The sequence below is a fragment of the Enoplosus armatus genome, chromosome 6 (genome assembly GCF_043641665.1).
Source record: "Enoplosus armatus isolate fEnoArm2 chromosome 6, fEnoArm2.hap1, whole genome shotgun sequence".
NCBI lineage: Eukaryota > Metazoa > Chordata > Actinopteri > Centrarchiformes > Enoplosidae > Enoplosus > Enoplosus armatus.
Genome location: NC_092185.1, coordinates 7,372,126 through 7,389,035, shown reverse-complemented (window position 1 = coordinate 7,389,035; position 16,910 = coordinate 7,372,126). Strand labels below are relative to the sequence as shown.

General features: G+C 42.6%; 3 protein-coding genes across 3 annotated transcripts in view; 2 read left to right on the top strand and 1 right to left on the bottom strand.

Annotated features, from left to right (window-relative positions):
• Nucleotides 1-239: 239 nt before the first annotated feature.
• Nucleotides 240-2,466, top strand: kxd1 (KxDL motif containing 1). Its single transcript, XM_070907813.1, has 5 exons — nucleotides 240-335; nucleotides 683-802; nucleotides 932-1,084; nucleotides 1,176-1,222; nucleotides 1,312-2,466. Exons 2-5 carry the CDS (start codon nucleotides 705-707, stop codon nucleotides 1,566-1,568), a joined length of 555 nt encoding a protein of 184 aa, XP_070763914.1. The 5' UTR covers nucleotides 240-335; nucleotides 683-704; the 3' UTR covers nucleotides 1,569-2,466.
• Nucleotides 2,467-3,347: 881 nt separating this feature from the next.
• LOC139286629 (endoplasmic reticulum-Golgi intermediate compartment protein 2-like) lies at nucleotides 3,348-8,004 on the top strand. Its single transcript, XM_070907500.1, has 13 exons — nucleotides 3,348-3,683; nucleotides 3,794-3,902; nucleotides 3,996-4,042; nucleotides 4,153-4,220; nucleotides 4,356-4,396; nucleotides 4,814-4,915; nucleotides 5,068-5,160; nucleotides 5,300-5,355; nucleotides 5,550-5,648; nucleotides 5,786-5,883; nucleotides 5,972-6,134; nucleotides 7,081-7,160; nucleotides 7,248-8,004. The coding sequence occupies exons 1-13, from the start codon at nucleotides 3,578-3,580 to the stop codon at nucleotides 7,311-7,313; spliced, it is 1,128 nt and encodes a 375-aa protein (XP_070763601.1). The 5' UTR covers nucleotides 3,348-3,577; the 3' UTR covers nucleotides 7,314-8,004.
• Nucleotides 8,005-10,842: 2,838 nt separating this feature from the next.
• The window catches only part of magi2b (membrane associated guanylate kinase, WW and PDZ domain containing 2b), a 68,552-nt gene continuing 62,484 nt past the window's right edge, over nucleotides 10,843-16,910 (bottom strand). The window contains exons 16-22 of the mRNA XM_070908179.1: nucleotides 16,576-16,815; nucleotides 15,255-15,440; nucleotides 14,501-14,795; nucleotides 13,571-13,790; nucleotides 13,230-13,373; nucleotides 12,587-12,725; nucleotides 10,843-11,537 (exon numbers count right to left, since the gene is read on the bottom strand). Coding sequence (XP_070764280.1) covers nucleotides 10,843-11,537; nucleotides 12,587-12,725; nucleotides 13,230-13,373; nucleotides 13,571-13,790; nucleotides 14,501-14,795; nucleotides 15,255-15,440; nucleotides 16,576-16,815 — 1,919 coding nt within the window. The remainder of the gene's footprint in view (nucleotides 11,538-12,586; nucleotides 12,726-13,229; nucleotides 13,374-13,570; nucleotides 13,791-14,500; nucleotides 14,796-15,254; nucleotides 15,441-16,575; nucleotides 16,816-16,910) is intronic.

Here is a 16,910-nt window from a genome sequence, read left to right as displayed (position 1 = left end):
GCTTTCAGTCTAATCACATGCATTTGTATTTTATATTTTGAATTATTGTTATTATATAATTCTGCATCCTAAAAACAATGATAAAACCAAATTAGATGTATTATTATTATTATGTACGTTTGTGATTTGCGCAGTTTTAAATAAAGAAATGAAAAGGAAAGAAACGTGGAAAAAAAGCACCGGAAACTGGGGTCCTATGACCGGAAGTAAAAACAAGGAAGTGCTTTGTTTTTGTTTTGCAGCCAGCTGTTAGGTGTATCTTTAGGCGACAGATGTTGTTTTAAATCTATTCAAACAGCCAGAGGTCGTCGCAAACAACCACAGTGGGATCTGAGGTAGCTCATGCAAATTTTGTTGTTTCGCGTGTCAGTTTAGCTCGCGAGCTAACAGCATAATCAATGGTCCGTGCAGCCTGCTAACAGTGGACTCTGCCGAGCTGTTAATAAAGTTATTAACCATGCTGCGATTAAAATATCACAGAGGAACTTAGCTACCCTGTAGAAGATGATAAATATATCAACGTTACTGACTCTCATTAGCTGCAGTGATTAGCTGACTGTGTCCATTACTTTCGTGATTAAGCTTTCTTTATGGGCTCGTGGTTTCAACGTTTATGTTATTGATTAGATTATATTACACTACTCGCAAGAGTCAGTTTCTAAATAAAGTTTTGTATTTGAAGGTTTTTCGTCTTGGTCTTCATCATGGCGGAGCCCACAGCATCAGGCGTGTTCTGTAACAGGATGCTGAGCATGGTCAACTCTGAGGACGTGAACGCCATCATCCAGGCTCAGAGACACATGTGAGTGTCATGCTGTGATACTACAAAATATAAAGTGGGCCAATTCACTTGCATATGACAGTGATGCTGATGCTTTGTAAAGTGGCACCTGAAGGTAATTGTTGCTTTGCTGAATTGTTGTGAAAACAGGCTCGACCGCTTTGAGAAAACCAATGAAATGCTGATAAACTTCAACGGGCTGTCCAATGTGCGACTGCAGCAGATGAACGAGCGCTTCCTGCTCCACACGCGCACCCTTGTGGAGATGAAGAAAGATCTAGACAGCGTCTTCAGAAGGATCAGGTAAGTCCCTTCACCCTCAGTGCAAACACACACACACACACACACACATACACAGGCAACCTCTGATTATTGGTCTCCTCTGCGTCTCCAGGACGCTAAAAGGGAAGATTGCAAAGCAGTACCCAGAAGCTTTCAACAGTGAGTTAGCATTTTTAATCCATTCATCATTTTGTAACCACAGTCAACCCCAAATCTGCTTGTCTAAAATATCTCTGTTTTCCTGGCAGATATCCACGAGTCACCCGTCCTGGAGGACGACGATGATGAGTTTGACCCAGTCCTCCCCAGTGTTGCCACAACGATTACAACGGCCACCTCGGAGCAGAGCACAGAGTCCTGTGACACAAGTCCAGATGTGATCTCGCCCACGGTGAGCAGGTGCTCTGAAGATCTCTCTCAAGAGCCGCCTGACACGCCCACCTCTGATGTTCTCGAGACAGCCGTCCTACAGGACGAGGGTCCTGACTCTGTCCCTGCAGAATAGAGCGAGCAGTTTTTGAATGGATTTCAGTCTCTTGAGCTTCAACCCTAAAACTGTTTTAACAGGAGGTCATGTTGTATATTTGAGTTTGCATTGGACTGCCGACTTTTCCAGTCATTAATCTATCTGTTGGGAAGAGCATCACAGCCTTGATGTTAGATGTGGCTATGAGCTGTCTGTGAGGACTGGATGGATTTTTGTTGGCATGCTTATTTGTCCTATGCCCGCACAGCACTAAAATAATGCAAATAATACTTGAAGTTGTATAGTATCTCACTATAGATGTATATTTATGGTACTCACAGTGAACCTGAGCAAAAGCCCTCACACATTATGTGATTAGAAACATATTTAATTTTGCTTTGTTTTGTCTGAAGAGATACACACCTGACTGAGGGAAGAAATCTCTCATGATTTTAAGTTACTTGAAAGACAAAAGTTAGTGTTCTCAAGTAGTTACTACTGTTGTTCTCATACTAATTGTCAGATTCAGCAAACTATTCAAAGACATGTTAGCAGGGCAGAGGCTCTTTGATACGAGAGCTGGAAACCAGGTCGTAGGAGTGGAGGATCCAAGCGCTCTTTGCAGCCCATTAAAAATGCCGTTTTGGTGTAAAAGGGAAAGTCCAGCCTTAAATGGACGGAATTTGTTATTTCTGTCATATTTTTACATCTCGGTTTTCATTTGTGGATTTGAAAAATGATCTCCTTGAAAAACAGAGACAGAATATAATTAAATGATGAAATGTTGAAGCGGTTCCATAGTAGGATGAAAATTTGTATTGCTTGCTGTCCAAAATCAATGGTATAAGATGAATTAATTTACACAGTGGCTTTTCCCTTTAAGTTACAGTTAATGTGAAAATTGGGATTGTGTCTTGAAAAAATGTTTATGGCTCAAGTATATGAACAATATCTTTGACAAGTTGTGTCCTTTGATTTTTAAAAAGTGTGAGTTACTATGTTCAATTTTAAACAGCACTTAGGTTAAATGACCAGAAAGGTGGAGGCTGGTTTAGGCCCTCTCAAAATGTAGTTATTGAGGCAATAAATAAGGTAAACTCAAGGTTGAAATACCAATGGGGCTGTGCTGGCAACTGCTCTGGTACTCCCGTACCCAAAAGCCCAAGGATCACTGTGTAGCAAGTGGTTTGTGGTTACATGATTTATTGTAATTTTGTTAGGCAATATGGGCTCCTAAAACAAAATATTCTGTCTGAAAAACTGTAGGAATAGTCCAAACAGCAACAAGACAAAAACCAACATGACACCTTCAAAGGGAGAGATTATCTGCTCGCTTTATGTAGCATGTTGACATCTGGTTCAGTTTATGTTCAGTATTGACAACCATGCAACAGGGGTCATTTGAATATGCTAAAAGAAAAAAAGATAATAAGGTAATCCAGTCTTGGCTAGATCAAAAGCTTTTACTAGCAAGTAGGAAATTAGCTTGCACCAAACCCATATATGATATGTATATGCCACGATATAGTTTTTAATCTAATGTATATTATTTTAAACGTGTTTAAACTATGTTTTAAAGCATGAAATGCACGTTGGTACCTTTGTAACAAACCGACGTTTAGCGTTAGCAACCGTTAGAGGGCGCTAAGTCCAAATGGGAGCAGTTTTCTCAGACAACGGGGTCAGATGACACAGTAGCTAACTGTTCACTTCACGCTTTGGGGTTTCTTGATATTTGACTAAAGAAGCACTTTAACTGTGGACTGAGCTTCCGGTACAATAATTTTTTTTCACTTAAATTAGACCAGTCGCCCCGAAGTTATGTTTTAGCCGGCTAGCTATCTATGCTAGCTAACATTAACGTCAACTGTTAGCTCGGTTGCTAACAGCTGTCATGGTCGACGTCAGCACAGAAACACACGTATGACTGGACGTTAGCTGCACATTACTCAACGGTCGCCCCACAAAACAACCAACGGTAACTAGCTGCCAGAAGACATTCACTGTATGAGGGAGTCACCCGAGGACACATCACCGCCGCTCCTAAAATGAGGAGACTGACCAAGAAGAAGGCTCTGACTCTCGTGAAGGAGCTGGACGCTTTCCCCAAAGTTCCCGAGAGCTATGTGGAGTCCACAGCCAGCGGCGGGACAGGTACAGATCCTTCAAAGCCACATATAGCCTCCAGCTCTCTGTTACATACATGCTCCTGCCCGAGGGAGTAACTTTAATGCGACAGTGACTCATTTTGATGCTCTCTCTAGTGTCTCTGATAGCATTCACTCTCATGGCTGTCCTTGCCTTCCTGGAATTCTTTGTGTACAGAGACACATGGATGAAGTATGAGTATGAGGTGGACAAAGACTACAGCAGGTAAGAGCCTGACAAGTGCGTGTGATTGTTGTGCTTCACCTCTGGTGTCTTGGCTTGGTGTGTTTCCTGACTGCATCTGCTCTTCACTTACAGTAAGCTGAGGATAAATGTTGACATTACAGTGGCCATGAGATGCCAATGTAAGTGTAAAAATTTGCATTTTATTTGTGTTTCAGCTCTAGGAAAAGCAATCAAAAAGCGTGTTTGGTTGAGAAAGGTGTTTTTAACTTGTGTGTATGGCTCAATGCAGATATCGGTGCAGATGTCCTGGATCTGGCAGAGACCATGGTTGCTTCTGATGGCTTGAAATATGAACCAGTGAGTATTCAGTGTGCAATAACAATTTATCTACTATATTATAAAGATGGAACGAGAAAACAATCCTGTTTTCTTTGTGTTACAGTGAAAAGTTCATTTATGCTCATCTGACGATTGTGTTTTGTCTCATTTAAGGTCAACTTTGAGCTCTCGCCACAGCAAAGGTTATGGCACATGTAAGATTGCATTACACCTCTTAACTTATTTATGAACACGATGGCCTTTCTTCATCCAGCATTCAGCATTATTTAGATATGTCATTTACACAACGTTTAAAATGCAGCTGTCGTGTAGTGACAAACAGTACGGTCTCTGGCCTTGATACAGTATTAACAAATCAGCAGACCATTGGTAGCATTGTCAGCAACTCTAAAGGACACTAAAAGGTGTTTTCTACCCATAGCCTAAACAGTAAATTCACCAGATATGTAGAGAGTTAACAAGCAGGCTAAAGGTTTGTGTTGAAATCCTCTTTTTCTTTTTGTGAGGATAAATTATAGGCCTAAATTTTAAAATGCAGTTTCATCCATTGAATTGGTTTAGTCTCATTCCGTGTTTTGCATCCTTTTAATATTTCTGTCTGTCACCGTCAGGACACTTCTGCACATCCAGGAGCGTCTGAAAGTGGAGCACTCTCTCCAGGATGTTCTCTTCAAGGCTGCAATAAAAGCAGCTCCTCCTGCTCAGTCTGAACGGTACAGGATCCACAAGATAAACTCTTTTCTGTTTGGAGTTGAGAGATGGTTGAAAATATGACTTACAAAGATAAACAAGGAAATGTTCAACCGCCCATATGTTGTGGTACAATTACTTCCTCCACATTGTGTTGCTCTCTTTCCCCCCCTAGTGAGGACAGCTCCACTTCCCTCAGTGCCTGCAGGATACATGGACACCTGTATGTCAACAAGGTGGCAGGAAATTTCCACATTACTGTTGGCAAGTATGTATCTACATAGCTATTAAAAAAACTCGAGAACATTAAAGTTAGACCTGACCATGTTATATCAGCACCCTTAATTCTACACCGTTGTAATGTTGATGCACAGAACAGGAACTTGACCTTTTTCGTCCCTGTGTAGGTCCATCCCACATCCCAGAGGCCATGCCCATCTAGCTGCACTAGTCAGCCATGACAGTGAGTTCATTATCCTTTGGGCAAACCCTTGTTGTACACATCTTGTGTGTGTGTGTGTGTGTGTGTGTGTACTTCAGTAACATGGCGATGATATTCACACTGTAGGTTGTGACACTTATAAAGCAAATAAAGCAATAAAGCACTGTTGACTTGATGATGACTATTCATCGTTTTGGTTTGGCATTGTGTTACAGCTTATAACTTTTCTCACCGGATTGACCACCTGTCCTTTGGAGAAGCAGTTCCTGGGATTATCAGCCCTCTGGACGGCACAGAGAAAGTCTCTGTTTATCGTACGTAGTCCATTTTTACTTACATGTATGCCTTTTCATTCAGACTGTTTTGTTGTTGTCTAGCATTTAACATTTAAATACTAGACAATTGACACCTGCTTCACTGTGCTAACAACACTTGTGGTGATTGTCTCCAGCTAACCACATGTTTCAGTACTTCATCACCATCGTGCCCACCAAACTGAACACCTACAAGGTCTCTGCAGAAACACATCAATACTCAGTCACCGAGCAGGTAGGTTTAAACTTTTGCACACGTTTGTGTAGTATATGATATATATCAGTGTGGTGAATGTGTTGGTATTCCTCTTGTTGTTCTGCAGGAACGAGTGATAAACCATGCTGCAGGCAGCCATGGAGTCTCAGGGATCTTTATGAAGTACGATATCAGCTCACTAATGGTCAAAGTCACAGAGCAGCACATGCCTCTCTGGCAGTTTCTTGTCAGACTCTGTGGCATCATTGGAGGCATTTTCTCGACCACAGGTAGATAAACTCTCTCAGAAACACTTGTAACTGGTAATATGTTTCACAGAGTGGCAGATGCATCTTTAAAGGACCACACTGGAGTTTTATTGTGTTTTAGCCCTTACTGTAAGTGCTGACTTAAATACACACAGTTACCTCCTGTATGTATTTAAAGCAGTAAGCTACCAATCTACATTAACAGTATCTATGCTTGCTTATTATTATTTATCTCTAGGTTAATTGATTTTGACATTATAGCCTTGAATGCAACATGTTTCTGTTGCCAGTTATCTAATCTTGGATGTTAGAGCATCCCACAAGCACCTGAACACCTCAACTGTTTCTTTAAAACAATCCCACGTGCAACTGCATTAGATGTCCGAACTCAGGAGAGTTTTAAGTTGATTTTCACGCGGGCGTGAACTGAAAATAACTGCCTGAAAGGAGAAAATCAATCTTGAAATTTATTGGATGCTTGGGAAAAATGGTGATCTGTCACAATACCACATTTTTGTCGTGGGCTCTCGCCCCTTAGATGGGGGGGGGGCGTAACCAATCTAAAATCTAGACAATATGCAGGTAATGTCCTAAATCACTGTTATCTATTCTTGTCATCTAATCCAGCAAATGGTAAGAAAATCACCTTTTAAAACTGAATCGCCAGGTGTTCTCACAGAGATATTAAAGATAATGGGAGGAAGTGATGAATGTCTTGTCATTAATGTCCCCAAAGATGATGGAGTTACTGGCAAACTAGAAATTTAGATGGTAGAGGGTAGACATCCATTCAAAAATCACCCTTTATATATTAGTCATGGATGTATGTATCCATTTGTCAAACACAGACATACACTTTGACTCAACATCCTCTCCTACATACAGCTAACATACTTATCAACTTAAACCAAGTTATCTTCCCCTCATGAGCGTCTACATTAAGTCGGATCTTTTTCCTCACTTGAAGGCATGCTCCATGGTATGGTGGGATTCCTGTTCGATGTCATTTGCTGTCGTTTCCAAATGGGAATCTACAGACATCTTAAGGTAAGCCAATAACATGACCTTTAACCTTGTACATACTATTAAATTTGTGCCGTTATCATTATAAATGTTTCTGTTCTCCTTTGTCAGGAGGCTCCTCTGAATGAGCAGGCGAACAGTGAAACCCCAGTTCCTCCAGAAAATAACACTGAGTAATGAGAGTCCCTACAGCTCACTGACAGCTCACCATCTTGGCCTAAACCACTACACAGCAATGTGATGCTGGGAAAATGTTTACAGGTTGTTTTATTATGAAATATGTCCCCGCTTTGTTCAGAAATGTGTAAATATTTGTATCATTTTTTTTTAAGTTGTTGTTTGGTGCGTGTACAATTCAGACATGACTGTTCGTCCACCTGTAAAGGATTGTAATCAATAACCTCCAGTAATTACCTGTCACTTTCACCGGGAAGCTGCACCAGGAGGACTGAGCAGCCGCCTGAACACTGCATTATTGTAGATCTGACTTAATGAAATAGATGGTACCTGGTGTCTGAGCTCCCATGGTGCACCCGCACTGGTGTTTTCACTCATTACAGCTAATTAGATCTTTTCTCAGGGTTGTGTGGTCGTGTATTGACGTCTCCCTGACAGATAATAGTTTTAACATGTGAAAGAGTGACATTTTCCTGATTCTTTCATGTAGTTTGGTGCAGATGTTAAGAGGCCTAACCAGCTATAATAAAAGAAAACCTGTGTGTGTGAGTGTGTGCGCAGGGCCTTTAAAGGTGGACTGTGTGAAAGGACTAGAGGGGTTTTAAATTGTCCCACAACTGTGCCTATGTGTAAATGATTATTGCAAATATGAGGCTGATTTGTTAAAAAATAAAATCCACTTTTAACTTGATGTGGATTCATTATTAATATTTAGCTTTGTCTCTGGTATAGTCTCACCTCCGGCTGATTATTTAAAAATGAAAAATGCTCTTCAGAAGTTTTGAAAGCCCAAGAAGAACAATTTAGAATTACATGGGAATATTTACCATTTATGCTTGTAAACAACTGTAATGTTAAATGGATTTTTAAAAAAGTGTTGCAGATTAATCGAATTGTTTTTGATGTATTGCTCTAGTCTCACCGTTGTGGTTATAGTAAAGTAAAGCAATCTCTAGAAAAGAATATTTTACACCATGTCAAGAGTTTATTTGACAGTATTTCAGAATATCTTTCAGTAAACAAGTTTTTTGTTTTTTAGCAAAATGTAATATATCAGTACTGTCGCATTTCATAAAAATAGTTGTTCACGTCTTTGAAACTACAGTATCAATGATACAGTAAACCATATTTGTAGGAATACAGCTGTACAAGGTGAATAGTACACAATTAACACTACACAGTTATACTTGATCTCAATGGGGATTTATGAACGTGCCATCCTTCACAGGTTCCAATAAAGCAGTTTTTTTTGTTTCTGTATACAAAATCACTCACAGCAGGCAGGGGGACGGCCTGGACAGAGACAGAGGGCTGGATGACATATTCTTTCACTTTTTCTCAACTTTGACATTTGTACATACAGTAAACACATTTCTACAGCCTAAAGGCATGTTCTCATGCTCCTCGCTAACATGTTCACCAGTTCACGTGAACCACAGGTAGTGTTCAACTTTTCAACTCGGCTCCGAAACATCCTGACCACACGTTTTTCTCAAAATCCGTCGTGATGATGCTTTATGCACAAGGTCTTACTGGTGTCCCAGTCTGCAGGTGCATTGTCTTGCTAAAAGCAGTTTACCAGTAGGCCTATACCAGTTCACAACATCGTGCTGCGTTCAGTCACATTGTCACAATGCATTGTGATTTTTTTATTTTATTTTAAACTCCTCTGGTCCTCCAGTACTCAAAAGCTTGGGTGATTAATTTTTAATGAGAAAACATCTTGTTGAGAGAAATGCATGATATCAAAATGGAGAAATGCAGGAGGATAGTGACCCTCAGTTCAATAGCAGCATGCCTCGACTCTGCCAGTATCAAAACCTTGTGATCGAACACACGTTTCAATGCATTCGTGTTTCAAAGATCATCTAAAGTCTTGGGTTCAGATTCAGCCGCCTGCAACAATGTAAAACTTAACATGATTTCTTTACAGAACAAATAAAGCTGAAATGAGACTCATCTGACACAACGGTCCGCTTTGATAATGACCCTGTCTGGATAAACGTTCACAGCTCCACTCTCTAAGAAGAGGATGTAATGCTACAGGCTACATTTGATCCCCCTTTAAGCACTAGGGGACAAGGGCAATCATTGAGAAGCTGTACAGCTGAGAGTGCATCAAGATAACTGTATATACTGCTTGGTGTTAAGTCAGAAGAAAACAGGCTCCACAACTCAACAGTTTGCTGATGTGTGTGCGCGGTCACATCTGTTTTGCATTCAGTTCCCAAACCAAATCACAACGGCAACAGCTCTGCATTAGTTTGAGTAAGGCACTCCGCCCCACCTCTTCACCATCGGCCTCCCCTTCCCCTCACCGATGCCCCTCTCCCACAGTGATGTGGTACACTTAGCACAGTAAAAGGCATAGAAATGGGAAATATAGACTGGACAGTTTTTTCAGTTGAGCATTAAATGAATACAACACAGCTTATAATTCTGCACAATGACTGCATGGTTGACTTGTGATCAAGTTGTGTACATAACTCAGAACAGTATTATGAGTTCTTACTAAGCCAACTGTTTCCAGTCACTGAAAAGTTCAATTTGCTGAAAAAAAGGATTTTCTTTTTGTCTCACATGAGTACCAATGGGTCAGCTCCACAGAGGATATCCTCTCTATAGTCTACCTCTAAAAGACATGTGAGTCCCTGTATAATGACATGGTGGTTTATATCCATGCACGCGACCACTGCCTCCCTCAGCGGTCTGGGTTTGGTGACTTGCACAGTCTCTGATATGTAGTTATAGACGAGGCCATGGAAATAGTGATCCTAAAGTACTGTCCTGGTGTTTTTTTCTCTTTTCTTTACAATGTATCTAACTACAACACTGCCTCAAAAAACACCAACAGGTATGTTTTTGAGATAACCAAATGTACATATTTTTCACATCTTTACATTTACAGTATATGATATATTGGTAGGCATGTGAGATCTAACATATGTCGGGTTAACCAGGCTGTCACTTGGGTCAGTGCCATGTCCTCCAGGAGTCTCAGTGTCACTGCCTCCCTCTGACAGATTCGTGGTTTCACTCTTCCCGCTGCACAGAGAAAATGGAGCAAAAGTAAATCTCTTGGATGTACATATGTCTCTCTCCTGCGAGGAACCTTGTTCCATCTGAGGTTGCAATGCACTAACCAATCTGAGCCAGATACGGTCGAGCAGTTAAAGGTACGCGTCGAAAGCACAGCTCCACTCAGAATCAGACATCGTTGCTCCATCTGGGATCAGAACATTAACTGTCGCATCTGAGGGTCCAAAATGCCTACATGTTGAGTCGTCTCCATCAGTTTTATACTGTATGTTACATAGCTGTGAAAGTTCCTCTGTTTTTTAAGGTGGTGGGTGTAATAATTATCTCATAAGAACAAATGAAACATAAAATATGATCTTAGAAGTAGACGGAGATGAAAACAAGACAGAAAGAGAGGGCGAGGGAGATTTACTGTTGTACTCAGACATCCGATGGTGAACTGAATGAGGAGCCAGACAGTGTGATCCGGTCCAAACCAGCGAGATCCATTCTACCTGCTTACTGTGGAGGTCCAGGACCTCAGGGTGCCAGGCAGTTTGTCAGACCCAGGGACGTTCCAGGGCCCAGGGGAGGCTGCTGCGATCCTTGCAGGAGGATCTTCCATGGTTTTAGAGGGGCAGCAGAGCCCACTGTGGCCGCTGGCCCTCTCATCTTCTCTGGCGAAAAGACCTCTGGACACCAGCCTCTCCTGGAGGCTGACATGTCCATCTCCACTGCCTAGAGAGGCTCCATTCAAATTCACACTCACATATGGGTCCCAGGGCCAGACAGTGCTCATGGCCTGTGTGTGCAGGCCCTTTCTCTCACAGCAGGGGGAGCAAGTCTCCCTCTGCCTCTCTCTTCTTTCAACGGACCTCCCCAGGACAGCTTTGGGAGGCAAAGCCCGAGGCTGTCTGTCGCCTGGTCCACAGTCCACCTCTCCAGACCCCTGAGGGGTTCCCTGCCCCCTGATGATGCACTTCTGCTGGGTGGACCTGCCACCTGTAGCCCCTCTAATGGAGCTGTGGTCTGTCAGCTGTGGAGCTTTGTCTGCCATGCACACTGTGGCCTCTAGAGGGAGCTGATGAGGGGAGTCCGGGGCTGAGGCTGGATGGGATGAGAGCAATGGATTCGGGTGGGGCTCGAGGGTCACTTCCTGCAGGGCAGAGTGGGTTGTAGAAAGGGAATCCCAGGGGCCGACACAGTCTATGCGGGAAGAAGAAAACATTGTCAGGTGGACTGAGATAAAGCAGAGTGGCACAAACCAGCATGCACATGCACACAGAGAGAGAGACAGAATGAGGAGAGGAAAGAAACATGTACACAATACAATCAAACACCACATCTTAATATAATATCAGGCAAACTTTCATGCAAACGTGTGTGAGCAGCACACACCTGACCATGTAGGCCTCTATGCCGACATGTTACTCGTAAAGGCTAATCTACATTACTTCCACAGAAACAGACATGTGGGGCAGGATCCATTCAGTGCTTGAAAACAATCAACATATTTGTAGTTGTGTGACAGACTGATCCTGAGCAGCGCTGAGCAGATTGATTTCACACAGTCTACTTCACAGCCCTCTTCAGGATGATACAATTTCATCTGGAGGGTCACTTCAAACCATATTGCTCTCTTACTACACGTAAGCACCCGCACACACACACACACACACACGGCTGCTATTTTCCCATGCATAAACTCATGATCATGCGTCCACACGGATGCATGACTAGAGCACAGCTACACAGATTAATCAGTATGGAGAGAGAGAGACATGCAGTTTTTCACAAACCGTGTCTTTAGAGTGGCCCATTAGGAAGAAATAGGGGGAGCTTAGTGTGTCACCTTTCATGCACATGGAGAGGTTGGGAGGTACCATTCCTGAGGGAAGGCAAGTAAAAGCCTATACCAATCATTAGACTTAAAGCAGAGGGGTTACAACACACGAAGAGCTAAAGAGTAGGTTGTTATTTTAATGTTTGATCAACATTTTTTTCACATAAAGACAAGTTTAATTTCAGACGACAGAATAGAAGACTGTGGAGCGAGGAGTAAAATGCAGAAAGATATTAATGCCTGTTAATATGTTCTTGAGTAAAACATATAGCATTTGCAGGAAAAAGCCATTCTGGTTAAAAAAGAAACTAATGTTGAACCTCAAACGATGAATCTCTAGTATGAAAGTGAGAAAGAGATCAGGTCAGAGACTGAGGAGAGAGAAAGAGTTGGAAATTTAGAGAGAACCCACCATATTCTGGCACCTGTCCTGTGCCTCGCTTCAGCAGCAGCCTGACCCGCCTGCCTCCCGCCTTGATGAGTTCAATGGCTCGGGCGTGAGTCATGTCCCGAGTGCTGTCCCCGTTAATCTCTATGATCTGATCCCCTACCTGGAGGAGACACAGCGAGGACAGGGTCGATTTCTGTCAGTCTCTGTTTATCCACGCAAAGTTGACTTTTCTACGCAACCACAGTCTTCTGTTGGAGAGTAGCTCCACAGGAGCAACTGGGGAGTAAGTAACATTAAGTGCCTTGTTCAAGTGCACCTCAACAGGAGTTGTTGAGGGGGGGCAGAGGGTTACCCAGTCACTCAGTTCATATGCACTTATACTTACTCACTTTACCCCCTTTCCTAAACTATCAGCTACTCCTGCCCTCATGAAGATTGTAGATGAAGGCAGATTGTAAAATAAACAAAAGAAAGAGTGAAACATAATTAGCAGTGTTAAAGGCAAAAATCCATCCATCTCTAAATTCAGTGAAATATATCACACACAAGCATGTTGTGTGTTGACATTCAGTGCATGTCATTAATTAAACTCTCTTACATTTTTTACAATTCCAATCATCTCCCAAAGAGCTTTTTCTCTTTGTCATAGTTTTAATCATCTCACCCTCATCCTTCCGTTACGTATGGCAGGACCATCCTCAGCGAGGCGCAACACAAATAGGTCCATCTTGTACTCTCTCCCCCCACGGATACTGAAGCCAAAACCCTTTGCACTTTTCTCCAGCTCCACCGTGAAGTAATCATAGTCCTGCAGACAGAAATGTAGACAACTTGCAACAACTCCACCGCAAATAACAGTATATTATATTAAGACGATTAGGCTGGAAAAAAAAGATTACAAATACCTTCTTCACAGTGTGATGGCATTACAGCATGCAAATGAATATGTATGCATATATGCTCAACACTGTCAACTTCAGCAGACAGTTCTTGGTTTGGCTGTACCTGTGGTCTGAAGTCAGGGGGCAACCCCAGAGGGAACTGTGCAGCTGCAGGGTGCTGTCTGAAGTCCAGCAGACCAGGCGGGTGTCTATAGTCCAGCGTTGGGGGCTGACGATAATCAGTAACCGGTGGGTGACGATAGTCCACTGGAGGTTGCCTGTAATCAGTGAATGGAGGATGGCGGAAGTCAGGTTTGACGTCCTGTCTGGCTTTTACCTCTGACCTGTGAGGAGAGAGAGCAACACAATCAGAGGAGAGGTTTGTGTCATGATGGAGACGCTTTAAAGAAGGAGGAGTCCTTCTGCACACAGCATGTCCACATGTGTCTTCTCTTGTGACAGTGGACAGTGGCCCTAATGTGCACATTTATGGGCAGAGTAACATTTGAGCACAGTATGCCATGTGAAGGAAGAGAGTGGAGGGATTACTGCGTGTGTGCAGCTAAGGAGGCTCATCACAAAAATGGAAATATCACGCTCTGTTTTGAATCTTTTATCAAGTTCCCACTTGTAAAATGGGCATAAATCCACAGCTCTGGGAGTGCTACTCTGTCTTGATCTGAGACTCACATGCACACACACACCCATCCATGCGCGCACTCACACTTTCAAAGTTTTGACATGGAACAGGGCCTGATCGCCGTGTTTCTGTATTATAGAAGAGATACTTTAAGGTAAATTATTCACTAACACTGTAAGAGCTAAGTGGCGTTACGCAACAAAGTAGAAGCTAGCCTGAGACTGAGAGTTTGACTGGGACAAAAGTTGCCTGCAAACAAGGAGAGGATGGCACACTCTCATCTGTATACACAGATTGATATTTGTCGCCTTTGAAAACTCTTGCTCCTTCTTCTTCCTGTCACCAAGACACACTATGCTTACAAAACACTCCTCCAGAGTCCAAACAAGAACATCCCTCTTAGCTCCATCTTACCTGCCATCGTGGAGGTAGAGCTGTGGGGGGAGACCAGAGGTCTGGGTAACCGGGCTCTGCTGGGTTCCAGCCGGTGTAGGCTGGGAGGCTGCTGGTAAAGGAGGGCCAGTCACTGTTTGGCTTGTCTGAGCTGGTGTCTGGCCAGGCTGGACAAGTGCTTGACCTGGCTGAGTGGCCGTTTGGCCGGGCTGGGGGCCTCCTTGGCCTGGCTGGGCTACAGGGCTGGGCTGGGTCTGGGGGCTGTGTTTCTGGGTCATGGGGCTCTGCTTCTCTGAGCTGGGGCCAGAATGGGAACCTGTGATGGAGAGGTGTGTAGAAAATGTCAAACTCTGAAGAGAAGGATTTAGAACAAATTGACAAAGAAAGACTGCAGTACTGATGTAGAATTTTTTAAAATGTATTTAAGAAAACTACTGAATTATCTGCAGCAGTAACAGCTTGTAACGTTTCGCTTTGTTATAATTCTAAAACTTAGAAGACTCTAAAATGTGTCAAAGTCATAAGACAAGGCTGTACAAATTTGGTTCTGGCTGAAATGTCACGATTATGTTTAAGCATCACCATAACCAAAACAGTTCAGGAACACCACTCCTCCTAACCTTGTGCTCCTTACTGCCTTACTACATGTGAAACGTCTTTGACTTTTTCACTTCACATAATGTATTTTGTGTGTAAGGCTCTACCTTAGCCTTTCTTCTTCATCAAATACAAAAGGGAAAACTAAACAAGCTGCCAAACACACACAAACACTTACCCTCCTCCGGTATGATGTGCAGTGTGACTGTTAGCCCAGCATCTTTAATGAGCTTGACGATGTCTGCGTGCGGCATGCTAATGATGGACTGTCCGTTCACAGCCAGGATCCGGTCGCCCACCTTCAGCTTCCCACATCGGTCCGCAGGGCTGCCCTCGATGATGCGTCCTATTTTATGGGGCACAGCTGGAAACAGGCAATAACAAGGTGGCTGTCAACAGCAATTTGAGAGATGTCAAAACAGCACTGATGAAACACATTTTTGAAGTGGAGAGAATGAGAATGAGCCTCGCCCGTCATGAAAAAGTTTAAAGCAGTGCAGCAACTTTTTACAGTTCCAAATATTATTATTCCTTACTAAGTTATGTCACTGCACAGAAATACTCACTTTGTTCAAACCTGCAAGACATTTTCTAAATCTTTATCATTATTTTATGACAAAAACATCCAAACAAAACAAATGGTTTTTGAGTTTTCAGCTTTTCACGTTTCACAGGATAAAGACAGAAAACTTCCATATAAAACATTTCTGGACCCACCAAGCAGAGAAAACCCCTGAGGGACTGTTGAACATGCACCATTACACCCTGAACTAATGTTTGATATTATAATGACTACTGTATACTAGACCCACTTTTGGGGTATTTATATTCCTAGGTGTATGCAAAAACCTGGAGGGGGTGTCATGAATTTAGTCATACAATTCTGAGAAATGTATATGACTATTTTTTGAGTGCAGTGGATGTTCCCATGACTGCATTGGGCATCTATGCAGGATATATTCATATTAAATTATTCAGAGGGCTATCAGACACAAGAATCCCACAATCTGTTCAAAGATATCAGCTCCCTTTAGTGTAACCATGTTTAATAAAGCCAAATTTAAGACTTTTAAAGACTCTTTTAATACTACCATGGCATAAAAGACCAATTTAAGACCAAAGTAAAAAAAAGCAAAAACTTAAAAAACATGTCAGTTTCAGTGTGACCCCAGCTAATGAAAGTTCTGAAGCTATTGGACGGGATAAGAAACAACACTAAAGTAGATTAATTGTTAAGGGACATGAAGCCCAATGGTTTTCAGTAAAGCAGATATAATTGATCTAATACTTCTGACCTGTTTCTTGTGAGGACATGCAGTGCAAACACAACCGGTGGTACACTGTGGTACATTACATTCAAAATTATCATTAAAATTAAAATTATATCTAAATTGAAATAGTAGCAAAAACCCATAAACAATCACTGTAGGAGAGTCACCACCCTTAGGATCACTTGTGTTCAGTAACAACCTTCAGGGCTACAGACAGAAGCAACTCACTAATGACGGCGGCGTTCTCCGGCCTGTTCAGGGAGCTGATGATGACGAAGCCGAAGCCCTCATTCTCCTTGCGGTGAATAACCACATCACTGGTTTGCAGGGCGGATCCCTCTGGAGGAGAGGTGGCAGCGGGGACAGCGACCGCCGGAGGGCCCGAAGCCGAAGCCGCATCGCTACGTGGAGAGCTGTGTTGTGTCGACACCGAGCCGGGGCTACGGCCATTCACAGGACACAGTTCACCTAGAGGAGAGAGGATGAGTCAAAGCGGCGGCTCTGTTACTGACCAATTTACTCTCAGTAACTATTCATTTTAAAGCTTGTTTTAATATAAAGCG

What these genes read in the sequence shown, in the direction of transcription:
- kxd1 (XM_070907813.1), top strand. Translation starts at nt 705, where the DNA reads ATGGCGGAGCCCACAGCATCAGGCGTGTTCTGTAACAGGATGCTGAGC. An exon ending in AGCGTCTTCAGAAGGATCAG is followed by an intron (nt 1,085 to 1,175) that starts GTAAGTCCCTTC and finishes CTGCGTCTCCAG; the next exon opens with GACGCTAAAAGGGAAGATTG. An exon ending in GTACCCAGAAGCTTTCAACA is followed by an intron (nt 1,223 to 1,311) that starts GTGAGTTAGCAT and finishes TTTTCCTGGCAG; the next exon opens with ATATCCACGAGTCACCCGTC.
- LOC139286629 (XM_070907500.1), top strand. Translation starts at nt 3,578, where the DNA reads ATGAGGAGACTGACCAAGAAGAAGGCTCTGACTCTCGTGAAGGAGCTG. An exon ending in ATGGCTTGAAATATGAACCA is followed by an intron (nt 4,221 to 4,355) that starts GTGAGTATTCAG and finishes GTCTCATTTAAG; the next exon opens with GTCAACTTTGAGCTCTCGCC. An exon ending in CAGCAAAGGTTATGGCACAT is followed by an intron (nt 4,397 to 4,813) that starts GTAAGATTGCAT and finishes TGTCACCGTCAG; the next exon opens with GACACTTCTGCACATCCAGG.